Consider the following 13,595-nt stretch of genomic DNA (forward strand, 5'->3'; position numbering starts at 1 on the left):
GAATCTGTCTCCTAGAGATGAACGTACTTTGGTGCGAAAAGTGCATATCAATCCCAGAACAGCAGCAAAGGACCATGTAAAGATGCTGGAGGAAACAGTTACAAAATGATCTATAACCACAGTAAAACGAGTCCTATATCGACATAACCTGAAAAGCCGCGAAGCGAGGAAGAAGCCACTGCTCCAAAACCGCTATTTAAAAAATCCAGACTACGGGTTGCAACTGCACATGGGGACAAAGATCATACTTTTTGGAGAAATGTCCTCTGGTCTGATGAAACAAAAATATAACTGTTTGGCCATAATGACCATCGTTATCGTTTGGAGAATAAAGGGGAATGTTTGCAAGCCGAAGAACACCCTCCCAACCGTGAAGCATGGGGGTGGCAGCATCATGTTGTGGGGGTGCTTTGCTGCAGGAGGGACTGGTGCACTTCACAAAGTAGACGGCATCATGAGGCAGGAAAAGTATGTGGATATATTGAAGCAACATCTCAAGACATCAGTCAGGAAGTTAAAGCTTGGACGCAAATGGGTCTTCCATATGGACAATGACCCCAAGCATACTTCCAAAGTTGTGGCAAAATGGCTGAAGAACAACAAAGTCAAGGTATTGGAGTGGCCATCACAAAGCCCTGACCTCAATCCTATAGAAAATGTGTAAGCAGAACTGAAAAAGCATGTGAGAGCAAGGAGGCCTACAAACCTGWCTCAGTTACACCAGCTCTGTCAGTAGGAATGGGCCAAAATTCACCCAACTTATTGTGGGAAGCTTGTGGATAGTTACCCGAAACATTTGACACAAGTTAAACAATTTAAAGGCAACGCTACCAAATACTAATTGAGTGTATGTAAACTTCTGACCCACTGGGAATGTGATGAAAGAAATAATTGTTGAAATCAATTCTTCTCTACTACTATTCTGACATTTCACATTTTTTAAATAAAGTGGTGATCTTAACTGACCTAAGACAGGTTATTTTTTACTAGGATTAAATGTCAGGAATTGTGAAAAACTGAGGTAAATGTATTTGGTTAAGGTGTATGTAAACTTCCGACTTCAACTGTAAATATGCCTTGGCAAATAGTCTTTACTTGCCAGTGTAACCTACAACATTATCCCAGTTTAATATGCTGCTTGAATGTATTAGTTACCATATCAGCTAAAAGTAGAATGTAATGTTTTGGTCGCGGAGAAGAAGCACATCTCGCAGGGGTTTCTACAAATAGCCTGGAATCACTAGATATTCTAATGAAGTCACATTGTTATTTGAATAGTAGATGAGATTATATTTGCTTATCAATGCAAGAGGCTACTTTGATGCATAGCCTATAGATCAAGGAACCAAGCAAGCTTCATTGCCTACACAACCATACCCCCACAGCTACTCAATGAATAATACGGCGCTTTACAATTTTCATGTGGCACAGGAGTATGTCAAATGTCGGAGCGCACTACAAGGACCCGCTTCTTTTGTGACAAAACACAACACTGCACTCTGCAGGGTCCGTCTACGTAGGGTATAAATTGTCCTTAACAGGTAGATTGGGTTAATGTTTATCTGTCACCCTTGTAAGGAGACCTTCCAGTGGGGGAGCGTTCAGACGACCTGTCCTGACTTTTTCTATGGTGTTTGCCTAATATCTTTATCACACGATACCCCTGTCCCCTCTACCTCGGACTCTGTGACCACTGTCTCCATCTAATCCCCAACTTACTCTTGTTAGGAGAGTGTCCGACGGGGGAGCGTCCAGCTGACCTGGCCTGGCTGTTCTTCTGGTGTTTCCCCGACATACGTTTCATCTGCCGGGGGGTGTAGGGGGGTGATGTGCCGTACAGAGCTTCCTCTTCCTCGCTGGGCTCGTACCAAAAGTCTTCCACCTCGCAGCTCTGATGCACCGAATCATCTTTTGAGGAATTGACCTGCCTGTGGGAAAAGAGTAGTGTTATGTTTAGTGTGGATTCTATGGAAAGAGATCTAGTATCTGCAATGAAAAACGTCCTGTTGAGATGAGGGGTGTGGTGAGTGAAAAGAAAATCTGAAAAAAACTGCGGGAGATAAAAGGTGATCACGCCAACGAGCGGTAGGCCTATCCTTGTTCTTCTAATAGGCTATTCATCTGGCACCATTAGCATTCAGATGCTTGTAAAATGGCTTTTGCAATGTCAAATAATAGGCTTTATTAGTTGAGTGACAAATGTATTTTCCTGGGTCATTGTTACCAAATGTGCTCTATAAGTTATGTAGCCTACCGGAGTGGACACAAGTCAGATCCAACTACTGATTAAGGTTCAGGGTCACCGTAAGAAATAGTTTTGTTAGTTCTGCTTTAAACAGTCAGTGTATTTGGTAATTTTTACATGAACAGGGTAATTTCATAAAGGACAGCATTAATTTCACATTCATTGGTAGGAGTGGGAGAATCTCTCCATAAAATTCCAAACAGTCTAAACCATTTGCTTTCGTAGACCATTCGCTTTCGAGACAGGGGTAAAATCCAAAGCTGCAATATATTAACTGGCTCAGCTTAGAGAAGTAATGTCAGACAGCTCCAACTCAGATGTCCAGCTCCTGAGCTCCCATCAGCAGCAGATATTTAAAATGTTGTGTTCATGCAAAAAAAACATTGTATTGTATTGCATCAATTTGTTCTCCTAGTTACACCAAATCGCAGCAAAACATTTGAAACTAAAATGTATCATATGCCATGCATCTAGACTAGGGTTGCACGATATATCGGTGAACATATCGGAATCGGCTGAAATTATCTAAAAATGCCAACATCGGCATTGGCCCAATGTCTAGTTTAACGCTGATGTGCAAAACTGATGTCAAAGCTGACGTGCATACATATATAAACGTAGGTACATGATGTAATGTCACCCAAAAAACATAGCGCTACACGTGCAACACAGCATTCCAAACCTAGCCCACAATGTCTGTTGTGTGGATCGAGCAGTCAACAAGTCGAGCAGTCATTTGAAAGAGTAAGAACATTTCAGCGAGACAACTCAAAAAGGTGAAATCCATTAAAACGCCAAGATAACGGCATTCATTGCCCTTGACAATCAACCGTTATCTGTCGTGGGTGATGTTGGCTTTCGCTGACTGGGTGAGCACCGGTACACACTACCAAGTAGGCACTATTTTTCAGATGTTGCCCTTCCGGAGTTAGTCGTTTTGAAACTCACATCCATGAGCTACTTGCTATGGGTGTCACTGCTATTAGCTTCACGACTGACATTTGGACCAGCGATGTCAGCCCCATGAGCATTGAGTGACAGCACAGTGAGTCGACGAGGATTTCATACTGAGGAAAGCCGTATTGCATGCTGAAGAATGTGCTGGTTCTCATACCGCTGCTGCCATTTCAATGGCATTTGAGAACATGTTTGAAACATGAACACTCCTCGCTCCATTCGAACAACTGACTCGAGAAATAAGCTCAACTGCGTCTGTAGCAGACGTGATACACTTTCATGGCTTTGAAACGCTCAACAACACAGACCGTCAGGTTCGCTTGGTAAAGTACTCTACTAGAGGCTGTGAACAAGCGATTTGGTGGCATTCTCTGAGCCTCTATGTCGCCACCAAGCTCGATGCTAGGTACAAGGACCGCTACTTCGATGCAGACAAGAAACAGGGCTTATGTGAAATGTTACAGATACAGCTGGACACTGACAGTCACAGCGCGCACCGAGGAGAAGAGGCCACGGACAGACCGAGCTGAATCTTCTCTGCTTGACATGTATGATGAAATCCTGGTTGAGACTGAACAAATGAACAATGAAACAGAACAGCAAGTAAGTGAAATAAGTAGGTTTTGATTATGTTTTACTGGTAATGGGGACATACGTAAATGCCAACAAAATAACGTTTTGGTTAATTTGTGTGCGTGCGCTATTTAACTACTAGAATGCTTAAAAGGCAGCTACATTTTTTTATAATATCGGTATCGTTTTTTATGGCAAGCAAAATATCAGATATCGGTATTAGCCAAAAATGTCATTTCGGTGCCTCCCTAATCTAGATGTATCGAATCGTTCATGAAAGGAGAGAAGCACATCCCCTAAAGGCATCCGCATGCTTCCATGCCAAAACAGTTGGGTAGAGTGTGTGCATATATTTTGACAGATTTCTTGAGTTATCTTGGATAAATTCTGACTATTTTGAGGAAGTGTATTCTGGCTACGGCATCTCAAAAATGGACAAACAGTACATTTGCAGCTTTTCCCCTCATTTCACAAGCAAAGGTCATTCAAGGGAGTATGCGAGCACAATTGTTTGGTTCGGCTAGGCGCCGGCCGAACTGAAACATACCAACGCTTTAAGAGTTAGCAATGGTTCACTTAACTACCATCAACTTCCTTCCTTGTCATATCGGAGGGCCTGTTGTCCAGACCTCTGGCAGTCTATGGAGGTACCACAGGGTTCAATTCTCAGGCTGACTCTTTTCTCTGTATACATCAATGATGTCGCTCTTGCTGCTGGTGATTCTCTGATCCACCTCTACGCAGATGACACCATTCTGTATACATCTGGCCCTTCTTTGGACACTGTGTTAACTTCTTTGGGCTGCAGGGGCAGTATTGAGTAACTTGGATGAAAGGTGCCCATTTCAAACGGCCTCGTACTCAATTCTTGCTCGTACAATATGCATATTATTATTACTATTGGATAGAAAACACTCAAGTTTCTAAAACCGTTTGAATTATATCTGTGAGTAAAACATAACTCATTTTGCAGCAAACTTCCTGTCAGAAAGTGAAAAATCTCAAATCGAGGCTCTGTTCCAGGGCCTACCTAATCTTTTGCTTGAAATCTATTAGTATACATGCACTTCATACGCCTTCCACTAGATGTCAATAAGCAGTGAGAGAAGAAATGGAGTGTATAGCTTGATCTGAGGTCGAATAAGAGCTCTTGGCATGACGTGACACCAATTTCCTGTTTTCAGGAAGGCGCGAGAAGGAACCGGGGATTGCCTTCTAAAAAGCTGTCGTTATAGACGGCTACTATCTCCGGCTTTGATTTTATTTGATAAATGTGACAATATCATCGTAAAGTATGTTCTCAATATAGTTTAATCAGATTATTTAAAAAAATTCTCTCGCAATAACGTAAGCTGGATGTCGTACTGAAGTTATTTTTTAGAATTCTAACACGGCGATTGCATTAAGAACTAAGCTATCTTTAATTTGCTGTCCAACATGTATTTTTTAGTAACGTTTATGAATAGTTATTTGATTAGATTAGGTGCCTCTCCAAGATTTCTCCGGACATTGTTATTGCATTTTGCCTAGTATTCACATTGTATAACCACGATTTGTACCTCTAAATATGCACATTTTCGAACAAACAATATATGTATTGTGTAATATGATGTTATAGGACTGTCATCTGATGAATTTTGAGAAGGTTAGTGAAAAAATTCATATCTTTTGCTGGTTTATTCGTTATCGCTACTGTTGGCTTGAATCAATGCTGTTGTGTTTTTGGCTATTGTAGTAAGCTAATATAATGCTATATTGTGTTTTCGCTGTAAAACACTTAAAGAATCGGAAATATTGGCTGGATTCACAAGATGTTTGTCTTTCATTTGCTGTACAACATGTATTTTTCATAAATGTTTTTATGATGAGTATTTAGGTATTTCAATTTGGTCTCTGTAATTGTTCTAGCTGCTTCGGTGCTATTTCCGATTGTAGCTGCAATGTAAAACTATGATTTATACCTCAAATATGCACATTTTTCGAACAAAACATAGATTTATTGTATAACATGTTATACAATAAATGATGAAGTTGTTTCTTGGTTAGTTAGGTTGGTTTTGTGCACGCTACCTGTGCTGTGAAAAATGTCTGTGCTTTTTTGTATTTGGTGGTGAGCTAACATAAATATACGTGGTGTTTTCGCTGTAAAACATTTTAAAAATCAGACATGTTGGCTGGATTCACAAGATGTGTATCTTTCATTTGCCCTATTGGACTTGTTAATGTGTGAAAGTTAAATATTTCTAAAAAATATATTTTGAATTTCGCGCCCTGCACTTGGCCTGGCTGTTGTCATAAGTGTACCGACGTCGGGCTTGCAGCCTAAAGAAGTTAACTAACCTCCAAACTTCAATGCCATACAACACTCCTTCCATGGCCTCCAACTGCTCTTAAGTGCTAGTAAAACCAAATGCATGCTTTTCAAACGTTCGCTGCCCGCACCCGCCCGCCCGACTAGCATCACTACTCTGGACGGTTCTGACCTAAAAGACGTGGACAACTACAAATACCTAGGTGTCTGGCTAGACTGTAAACTCTCCTTCCAGACTCACATCAAACATCTCCAATCCATTCGGCGATGTCATCTACAAAATAGCTTCCAATACTCTACTCAGCAAATTGGATGTAGTCTATCACAGTGCCATACGTTTTGTTCCCAAAGCGCCTTATACCACCCACCACTGCGACCTGTATGCTCTAGTCGGCTGGTCCTCGCCAGACCCACTGGCTCCAGGTCATCTATAAGTCTATGCTAGGTAAACCTCCGCCTTATCTCAGCTCACTGGTCACGATAACACCCACTCGTAGCACACGCACCAGCAGGTATATCTCACTGGTCATCCCCAAAGCCAACACCTCCTTTGGCAGCCTTTCCTTCCAGTTCTCTGCTGCCAGTGACTGGAACGAATTGCAAAAATCGCTGGAGCATTAAATTTAAACTAACTTTAAACATCAGCTATCTGACCAACTACCCATCGCTGCAGCTGTACATAGTCCATCTGTAAATAGCCCACCCAATCTACCTACCTCATATTGTTTTTATTTACTTTGCTGCTCTTTCCACTAGAGGTCGACCGATTATGATTTTTTCAACGCCGATACCGATTATTGGAGGACCAAAAAAAGCCGATACCGATTATTGGAGGACCAAAAAAAGCCGATACCGATTAATCGAATGATTTTTTAAATTTACTTGTAATAATGACAATTACAACAATACTGAATGAACACTTAATTTAACTTAATATAATACATCAATAAAATCAATTTAGCCTCAAATAAATAATGAAACATGTTCAATTTGGTTTAAATAAGGCAAAAACAAAGTGTTGGAGAAGAAAGTAAAAGTGCAATATGTGCCATGTAAGAAAGCTAACGTTTAAGTTCCTTGCTCAGAACATGAGAACATATGAAAGCTGGTGGTTCCTTTTAACTTCTTTGGGGTAGGTGGCAGTATTTTCACGTCCGGATGAAAAGCGTGCCCAGAGTAAACGGCCTGATACTCAGCCATAAAAGCTAGAATATGCATATAATTAGTAGTTTTGGATAGAAAACATTGAAGTTTCTAAAACTGTTTGAATGATGTCTGAGTATAACAGAACTCATATGGCGGGCAAAAACATGAGAAATCCAACCAGGAAGTGGGAAATCTGAGGTTGGTCAGCACTTCCTAAGGCTTCCACTAGATGTAATAGTCTTTAGAACCTTGTCTGATGCTTCTACTGTGAAGTGGGCCGAATGTGAGGGGATTGAGTAAGGTCTATCATGACCTGAACATGCGCTGACCATGCGCGTTCACGTGAGCGCGAGCTCTGTTCCATCGCACTTCTGACAAAGGAATTCTCCAGTTGGAATATTATTGAAGAATTATGTTAAAAACATCCTAAAGATTGATTCAATACTTCGTTTGTCATGTTTTTACGGACTGTAATATAACTCACTTTTCGTCCGTACTTTCCGCTGGACTTGCCCGCGCGTTGTGAGTTTGGAAAGTGTACTGAACGACCAAAACAACAAGGAGGAATTTGGACATAAATGGACAGTATCGAACAAAACAAACATTTATTGTGGAACTGTGATTCCTGGGAGTGCATTCTGATGAAGATCATCAAAGGTAAGTGAATGTTTATAATGTTATTTCTGACTTCTGTTGACTGCACAATATGGCGGATATCTTTTTGTCTTGATTGGGCTCTGAGCGCCGACCTCAGATTATTTGCTTTTTCCGTAAAGCTTTTTTGAAATCTGACACAGCGGTTGCATTAAAGAGAAGTGCATCTAAAATATCATGCATAACACTTGTATTTTCATCAACATTTATAATGAGTATTTCTGTAAATTGATGTGGCTCTCTGCAAAATCACCGGATGTTTTGGAACTACTGAACGTAACGCGCCAGTGTAAACTGAGATTTTTGGATATAAATATGAACTTTACCAAACAAAACATACATGTATTGTGAAACATGAAGTCCTATGAGTGTCATCTGATGAAGATCAAAGGTTAGTGATTAATTGTATCTATATTTCTGCTTTTTGTGAATCCTCTCTTTGGCTGGAAAAATGGCTGTGTTATTCTGTGAATAGGCACTCACCTAACATAATCGTTTGGTTTGCTTTCGTCGTAAAGCCTTTTTGAAAATCGGACACGGTGGCTGGATTTACAACAAGTGTATCTTTAAAATGGTGTAAAATACATGTATGTTCGAGGAATTTAAATTATGGGATTTCTGTTGTTTTGAATTTGGCGCCCTGCAGTTTCACTGGCTGTTGATGAGGTGAGACACTACCGTCCCACATACCCTAGAGAGGTTAACTGACTTGCCTAGTTAAATAAAGGTGTACATAAAAAATAAAAAAAATCTGCAAAATAGGCGTCCAAAAATACAGTTTTCCGATTGTTATGAGAACTTGAAATTGGCCCTAATTAAATCGTCTATTCCGATTAAATCAGCCGACCTCTACTTTCCACACCAGTATCACTACTTACACACCATCATCTGCTCATCTATCACTCGTGTTAATCTGCTAAATTGTAATTACTTTGCTACTATGGCCTATTTATTGCCTTACCTCCTCATGCCATTTGCACACACTGTATATGCTCTTTTTCTCTATTGTGTTATTGACTGTACGCTTGTTTATTCCATGTGTAACTGTGTTGTTTCTGTCGCACTGCTTTGCTTTATCTTGGACAGGTCACAGTTGTAAATGAGAACTTGTTCTCAACTAGCTTACCTGGTTAAATGAAGGTGAAAAAAAAATAATAACTGCACAGAGACATACAAATGGTATCCATGAGTTCATTTTACTCTGGGTAAGTAGATTTTTTATTGCCATAATGTCTAACTATCCCTTTAACTGCAGAGGCGACTGACTGTCTGCTCAAAGCACATCTTACTGATGAGTGGTTTGACTAGGACGCCTATCTGGTCTGGAGCCTTCCGGGTGGCAGCCGCCACTGGCTCCAACAGTAGAAGTTCTGCTGTATCAATAGCAGTGCTGTGTATGACCAGAGGGCCAGACAGACACAGGATAATGGGCTGTGGTGGGCTTTCAGTGTTCACATCCCCACTCTCCAGCCAGTCTTTCAGTAATATAATGTAAACATGATTATTGCACTACATAGGTAATGGAATGGCACCATATTTGCTACATTAGGTAATAGGGCACAATACCAGATTTCTGGGGGATTCCTTCAGCTCCCCCAACAGTAGCAGTGCTGTGTAGGCTTTGTACCCCCCCCCCCCCCCCAGAGGGTCACCAGGCAGACAGACCCAGGACAATGGGTTATGGGGGTTCACATTTCACTACTAGGAACATCACTGCTCGTGCTCAGCCAGAACAGAGGAAATAGTACCCATGTATACACCAGTAGGGATGTATACCAATTCTCCACTCTTTTGCTTTGATACTTTCCTAAATGGATTTAACAATGGTGAAATGTAACAACGCTGGGTAAATCAACTCCCTCCAGCCAATACTTAAAACAACAAAGCAAAGTCCCTACCACTGTTTCAGTAAAAAGCTGTGGGATGGAGCTGGAGAAATGTAACCAGTCAACTTCATAAAGCTATGGATGCAAGGACTGACCATCCATGAAATGAAAGTTTTCACAATGTTTTGAGGCTATAAAGTGTTCGTTTACATTTACTGTAGGGCATTCCCCCGGAAAGGTATTACGCGGAGACTCCGATTTTTCACTAACACTAGCACCGCTGAACCGAGGGACCCCCTTCAAGCTAATGAGCAGTCATTCTGCCTTCAAAATTATAACAGTGTAAATAATACATTTACTTTACAGTGCATTCGGAAATTATTCAGACCCTTCACTTTTTCCACATTGTTACGTTAGAGCCTTATTCTAAAATGTATTAAATTGCTTTTTCCCCAGATCAATTTACACACCATAACCCACAATGACAGAAGCAAAAACAGGTTAAGAAATGTTTGCAAATGTATTTAAAATAAAAAAACTCTAATGTCACATTTACATAAGTATTCAGACCCTTTACACAGTACTGTTGTAGTATCACCTTTGGCAGCAATTACAGCCTCAAGTCTTCTTGGGTATAACGCTACAAGCTTGGCACATGTATTTGGGGAGTTTGTCCCATTCTTCTCTGCAGATCCTCTCAAGCTCTGTCAGAGCGACCATCGGGTTCTTGGTCACCTCCCTGACCAAGGACCTTCTCCCCGATTGTTCAGTTTGGTCGGGTGGCCAGCTCTAGGAAGTCTTGGTGGTTCCAAACATACAAATATTGTATCCATTGTAGAAAGGCAGTAACGTAATTTTTTTGGGGAAAAGGGTGTCTGAATTGTTTCCGAAAGCACTGTATGCAATTGCAAAAATTATAATTTGGTTGTGTTTATGAAGGTCTTAGGTAACAGTAGAACACAAAACATTTTTTTTAAACACAATAGCATTTTTCATTAATTTGTTACTGTAGGTGTTAAAACGGACAGCTTCAGTCAGCTGTTCTCTACTGCTGTTTTTTGCCAGGCAGTTCTGCCCCCATTCAGAAAGTCCTAACTAATTTAGTTTCTTATAGGTAAAGGTCACACTAGTCAATATATGTTAGGCAATCAGCAGCCTCTATTACGGGACGTTCAGAAGGACCCCTAGCATGGCAGGGCAAAAGTCAGATAAACCCCCTTTTCCCCTCATGCTACCTTTTATCTCGTGGACATTTCCTTTGCCGTCAATTTTATTGTGCGTGCATCTACAAGTGCCGTAGCTCTGTAAACAACGCAGAAAGAGCTAAATATTGCCTATTGCTGTTTATAATGACCATTTATGTTGAGCTTGTTAGCTAGCTCAGCCTCCCGCTAGCGTTAGCGGTTCTCATTCAGAATGCATTGGTATTTAGCATGCCTATTAGCGATGTTAGCGGTTTTACCATTAGTCATTTGTGGTGCTGCTAGGCTATTTCTATTCGTGTAAATTGCTCATGCTCTTTGTTATGTAGATGTACCTACACTCTTGTACTGTTCATTTACCTACGTTCAGCATGTTTACAAGTTTCCTAGCTTGTGTAGGTTATTGCCATGTGACTAAGCCTTATGCCTGCTGTAGTGTATAGCATGCGCTGTTGTACTTTACCTGCGCTAGCTTGTACAGTCTTTTTATTCCTATTATAGCAGTGCTCTTGCCCAAGTTCTTTCTCCTCTTTCCTTTTAGACCCATAATTAATGTCAGTTCTCACTGGATAGGATTCTCAGTTCTGAAACATGAGTGGTCAGGTGTGAATGTGGACATATTCCATTAAACCCGCCTCAAGCTGGACATCTGCCTCTTCCTTGTTCTGACCAGACATTCTGTAGTGGTTGCTACCAGTATTAAGCCAACACCTAAGGTTTCTTATTACATTCATGGTCCTTTGATTCTCTACAACCCTTATTGTTCATGGTCCTTACGAGATGGATACAACAGTGAGTACTAGAGCCCAAGGATAACAGTTAACAGAGAAGAGCCTCCACAAGATGTGGTACGTCTGCGCCGACTGGATCACCCGCCACAATATCTCAAAGATCACAACTACTACGGCGAAGAGTCAATCAAGGCAGACTACCACACACATCCACTCCTAGAGGGAGAGCTGCTAGAGGGTTCTACTGAGAAATGGAGATGTGACATACTGCAGTCAAAGTGGCCGCCTACCCCTTCAATGATTCATCACCGGTCCAACTCACCACCAGGCTGCCCAGCAGAATAGAGACAGAGCCTCAGCCTTTTCATTGGTTGCTTATTCAGAGTTCCCACCACAGGCTAACCTCAACCAGAGATCGCCAAGATTAGCATCAAACTTAGATCGGATATTATCAGGATCAGCGTCGAACCTTCTCCAGAGATCACCGGGAACGTGGAACATTGGTGACAACCAGAGGGGACACACTGCGTCTACACAGCCAGTGTGACGAGATTGATGAGCTAATTGAAGTAGTCAGAAAGATTGAAGGCTCCTACAGTCCACTTTAGCTAGTACTTACCTGATGGACACTGCCAGTTAGCACCTGACCATCTCCGCCAGTCCTTCCACAGTTCTTTCTTCTTACAACTGCAAGCGGTATTAGCCGACACCTCCGAATGTCAGTTGGTCCAGAATGTGGGAGCCCTGCCTGCAGCTGCGCACGCCAAGTCCACTCAGACCTCTTCGGTCCCAGTCTGGTGGCCTAACCCTACCTTCGACGTCCAGCCTGCTGCTGTCCAAAGACATCTCCAAGCTCCTCCCTGGGAGCCACCGCCCTGGGAGCCCCCTTTGCTGCAGTCCATGTCCGCTGTCCCGGGCCTGTCAGGCCACCTGCCTGGTGAGACCTACCTGTCACAGGCTCAGGGTTTATGCTTGCCTCTCTGAACGGTGTCCCGCTAGCTCCAGCCTTGGGAGACCCTCCTGACGTCCCCATGGGGGATCCTCCTGACATCCCAGTGAGGGACCCGCCTGTCCAAGGCGTTCAGTGTCCTGTCGTAGGAGACGCTAAAGCCTCTGCTCTACTAACCCCAGTAGGTCCAGATCATATTAGCCTTCAGTTCCCTGATCACCTAGTGGTTTCAGTTTCCTGCTATGCTAGGCCCACCGTTTCCTGTATGACGATCAGAGCTCTTTCCAGATAGGTCTAACTTCACCTAGCTCACAGTCTACAGCCCAGTAAGGCCCCAAGTCACTAGTTCTGTCTTTTTCTACCTCAGGTGTGCATTTATCGCCTGTCCTGAAATCTCTGCCCGTCGCTGCTTTGGAGATATAGCCAACCTCAACTACTGTTGCTAATGGGGCGGCATCACCATCTGCAGTGCGGAGGCCCTCGTCGAGCTCTGGGGACCTGCGGTCACTAGCCCCGAGAACTTCGTCGAGACCTGCAGTCAAACGTCTGCCGTCTATCGTGCTGAGACCTTTGTCAAGCTCTGCGGCCCAACCTCCTGATCCCTTTGCCTGGGTCCAGCTCTTCCAGTGGCCGCCGCCCATTGCTGCTCAGTGGGTCCAGCCACCTAAGTATCCAGTCCCAGGGTCCTTGTTGAGCTCTGCCGCGTCGGCCCTGATGTCTCCAGTCCTGGTGTCCTCAGTTGACACCGTTCCGGGGTCAAGAGGACTCCTCCTGCTCCTCTAGGGACCTTACAGGCCCCCATTGCTGAGGTGCTCTTGTTGCCTGTTCCTGGGCAGGGGGAGCGCCACCACCATCTTATCCTGTTGGCTCCCCTCTTCCAGAACTGCCTCACAGCCTGCACTAGCCACTCCGCACCACTTACCCTGGTCTGGTGACCTCAAGCACCTTTGTGACGGGATAGCCGGCTGCACCAAGAGACAAGACTTCTGTTGGACCAGTCG

At 42.8% G+C, this 13,595-nt stretch overlaps 1 protein-coding gene across 1 annotated transcript in view; it reads right to left on the reverse strand.

The window, feature by feature from the left end:
• The window catches only part of map3k4 (mitogen-activated protein kinase kinase kinase 4), a 101,023-nt gene that overhangs the window by 54,522 nt on the left and 32,906 nt on the right, over positions 1-13,595 (reverse strand). The window contains exon 2 of the mRNA XM_070444978.1: positions 1,720-1,928. Within this exon, the coding sequence (XP_070301079.1) occupies positions 1,720-1,928 (209 nt within the window). The remainder of the gene's footprint in view (positions 1-1,719; positions 1,929-13,595) is intronic.

The sequence above is a fragment of the Salvelinus sp. IW2-2015 genome, linkage group LG8, assembly GCF_002910315.2.
Source record: "Salvelinus sp. IW2-2015 linkage group LG8, ASM291031v2, whole genome shotgun sequence".
Taxonomy (NCBI): Eukaryota; Metazoa; Chordata; class Actinopteri; order Salmoniformes; family Salmonidae; genus Salvelinus; species Salvelinus sp. IW2-2015.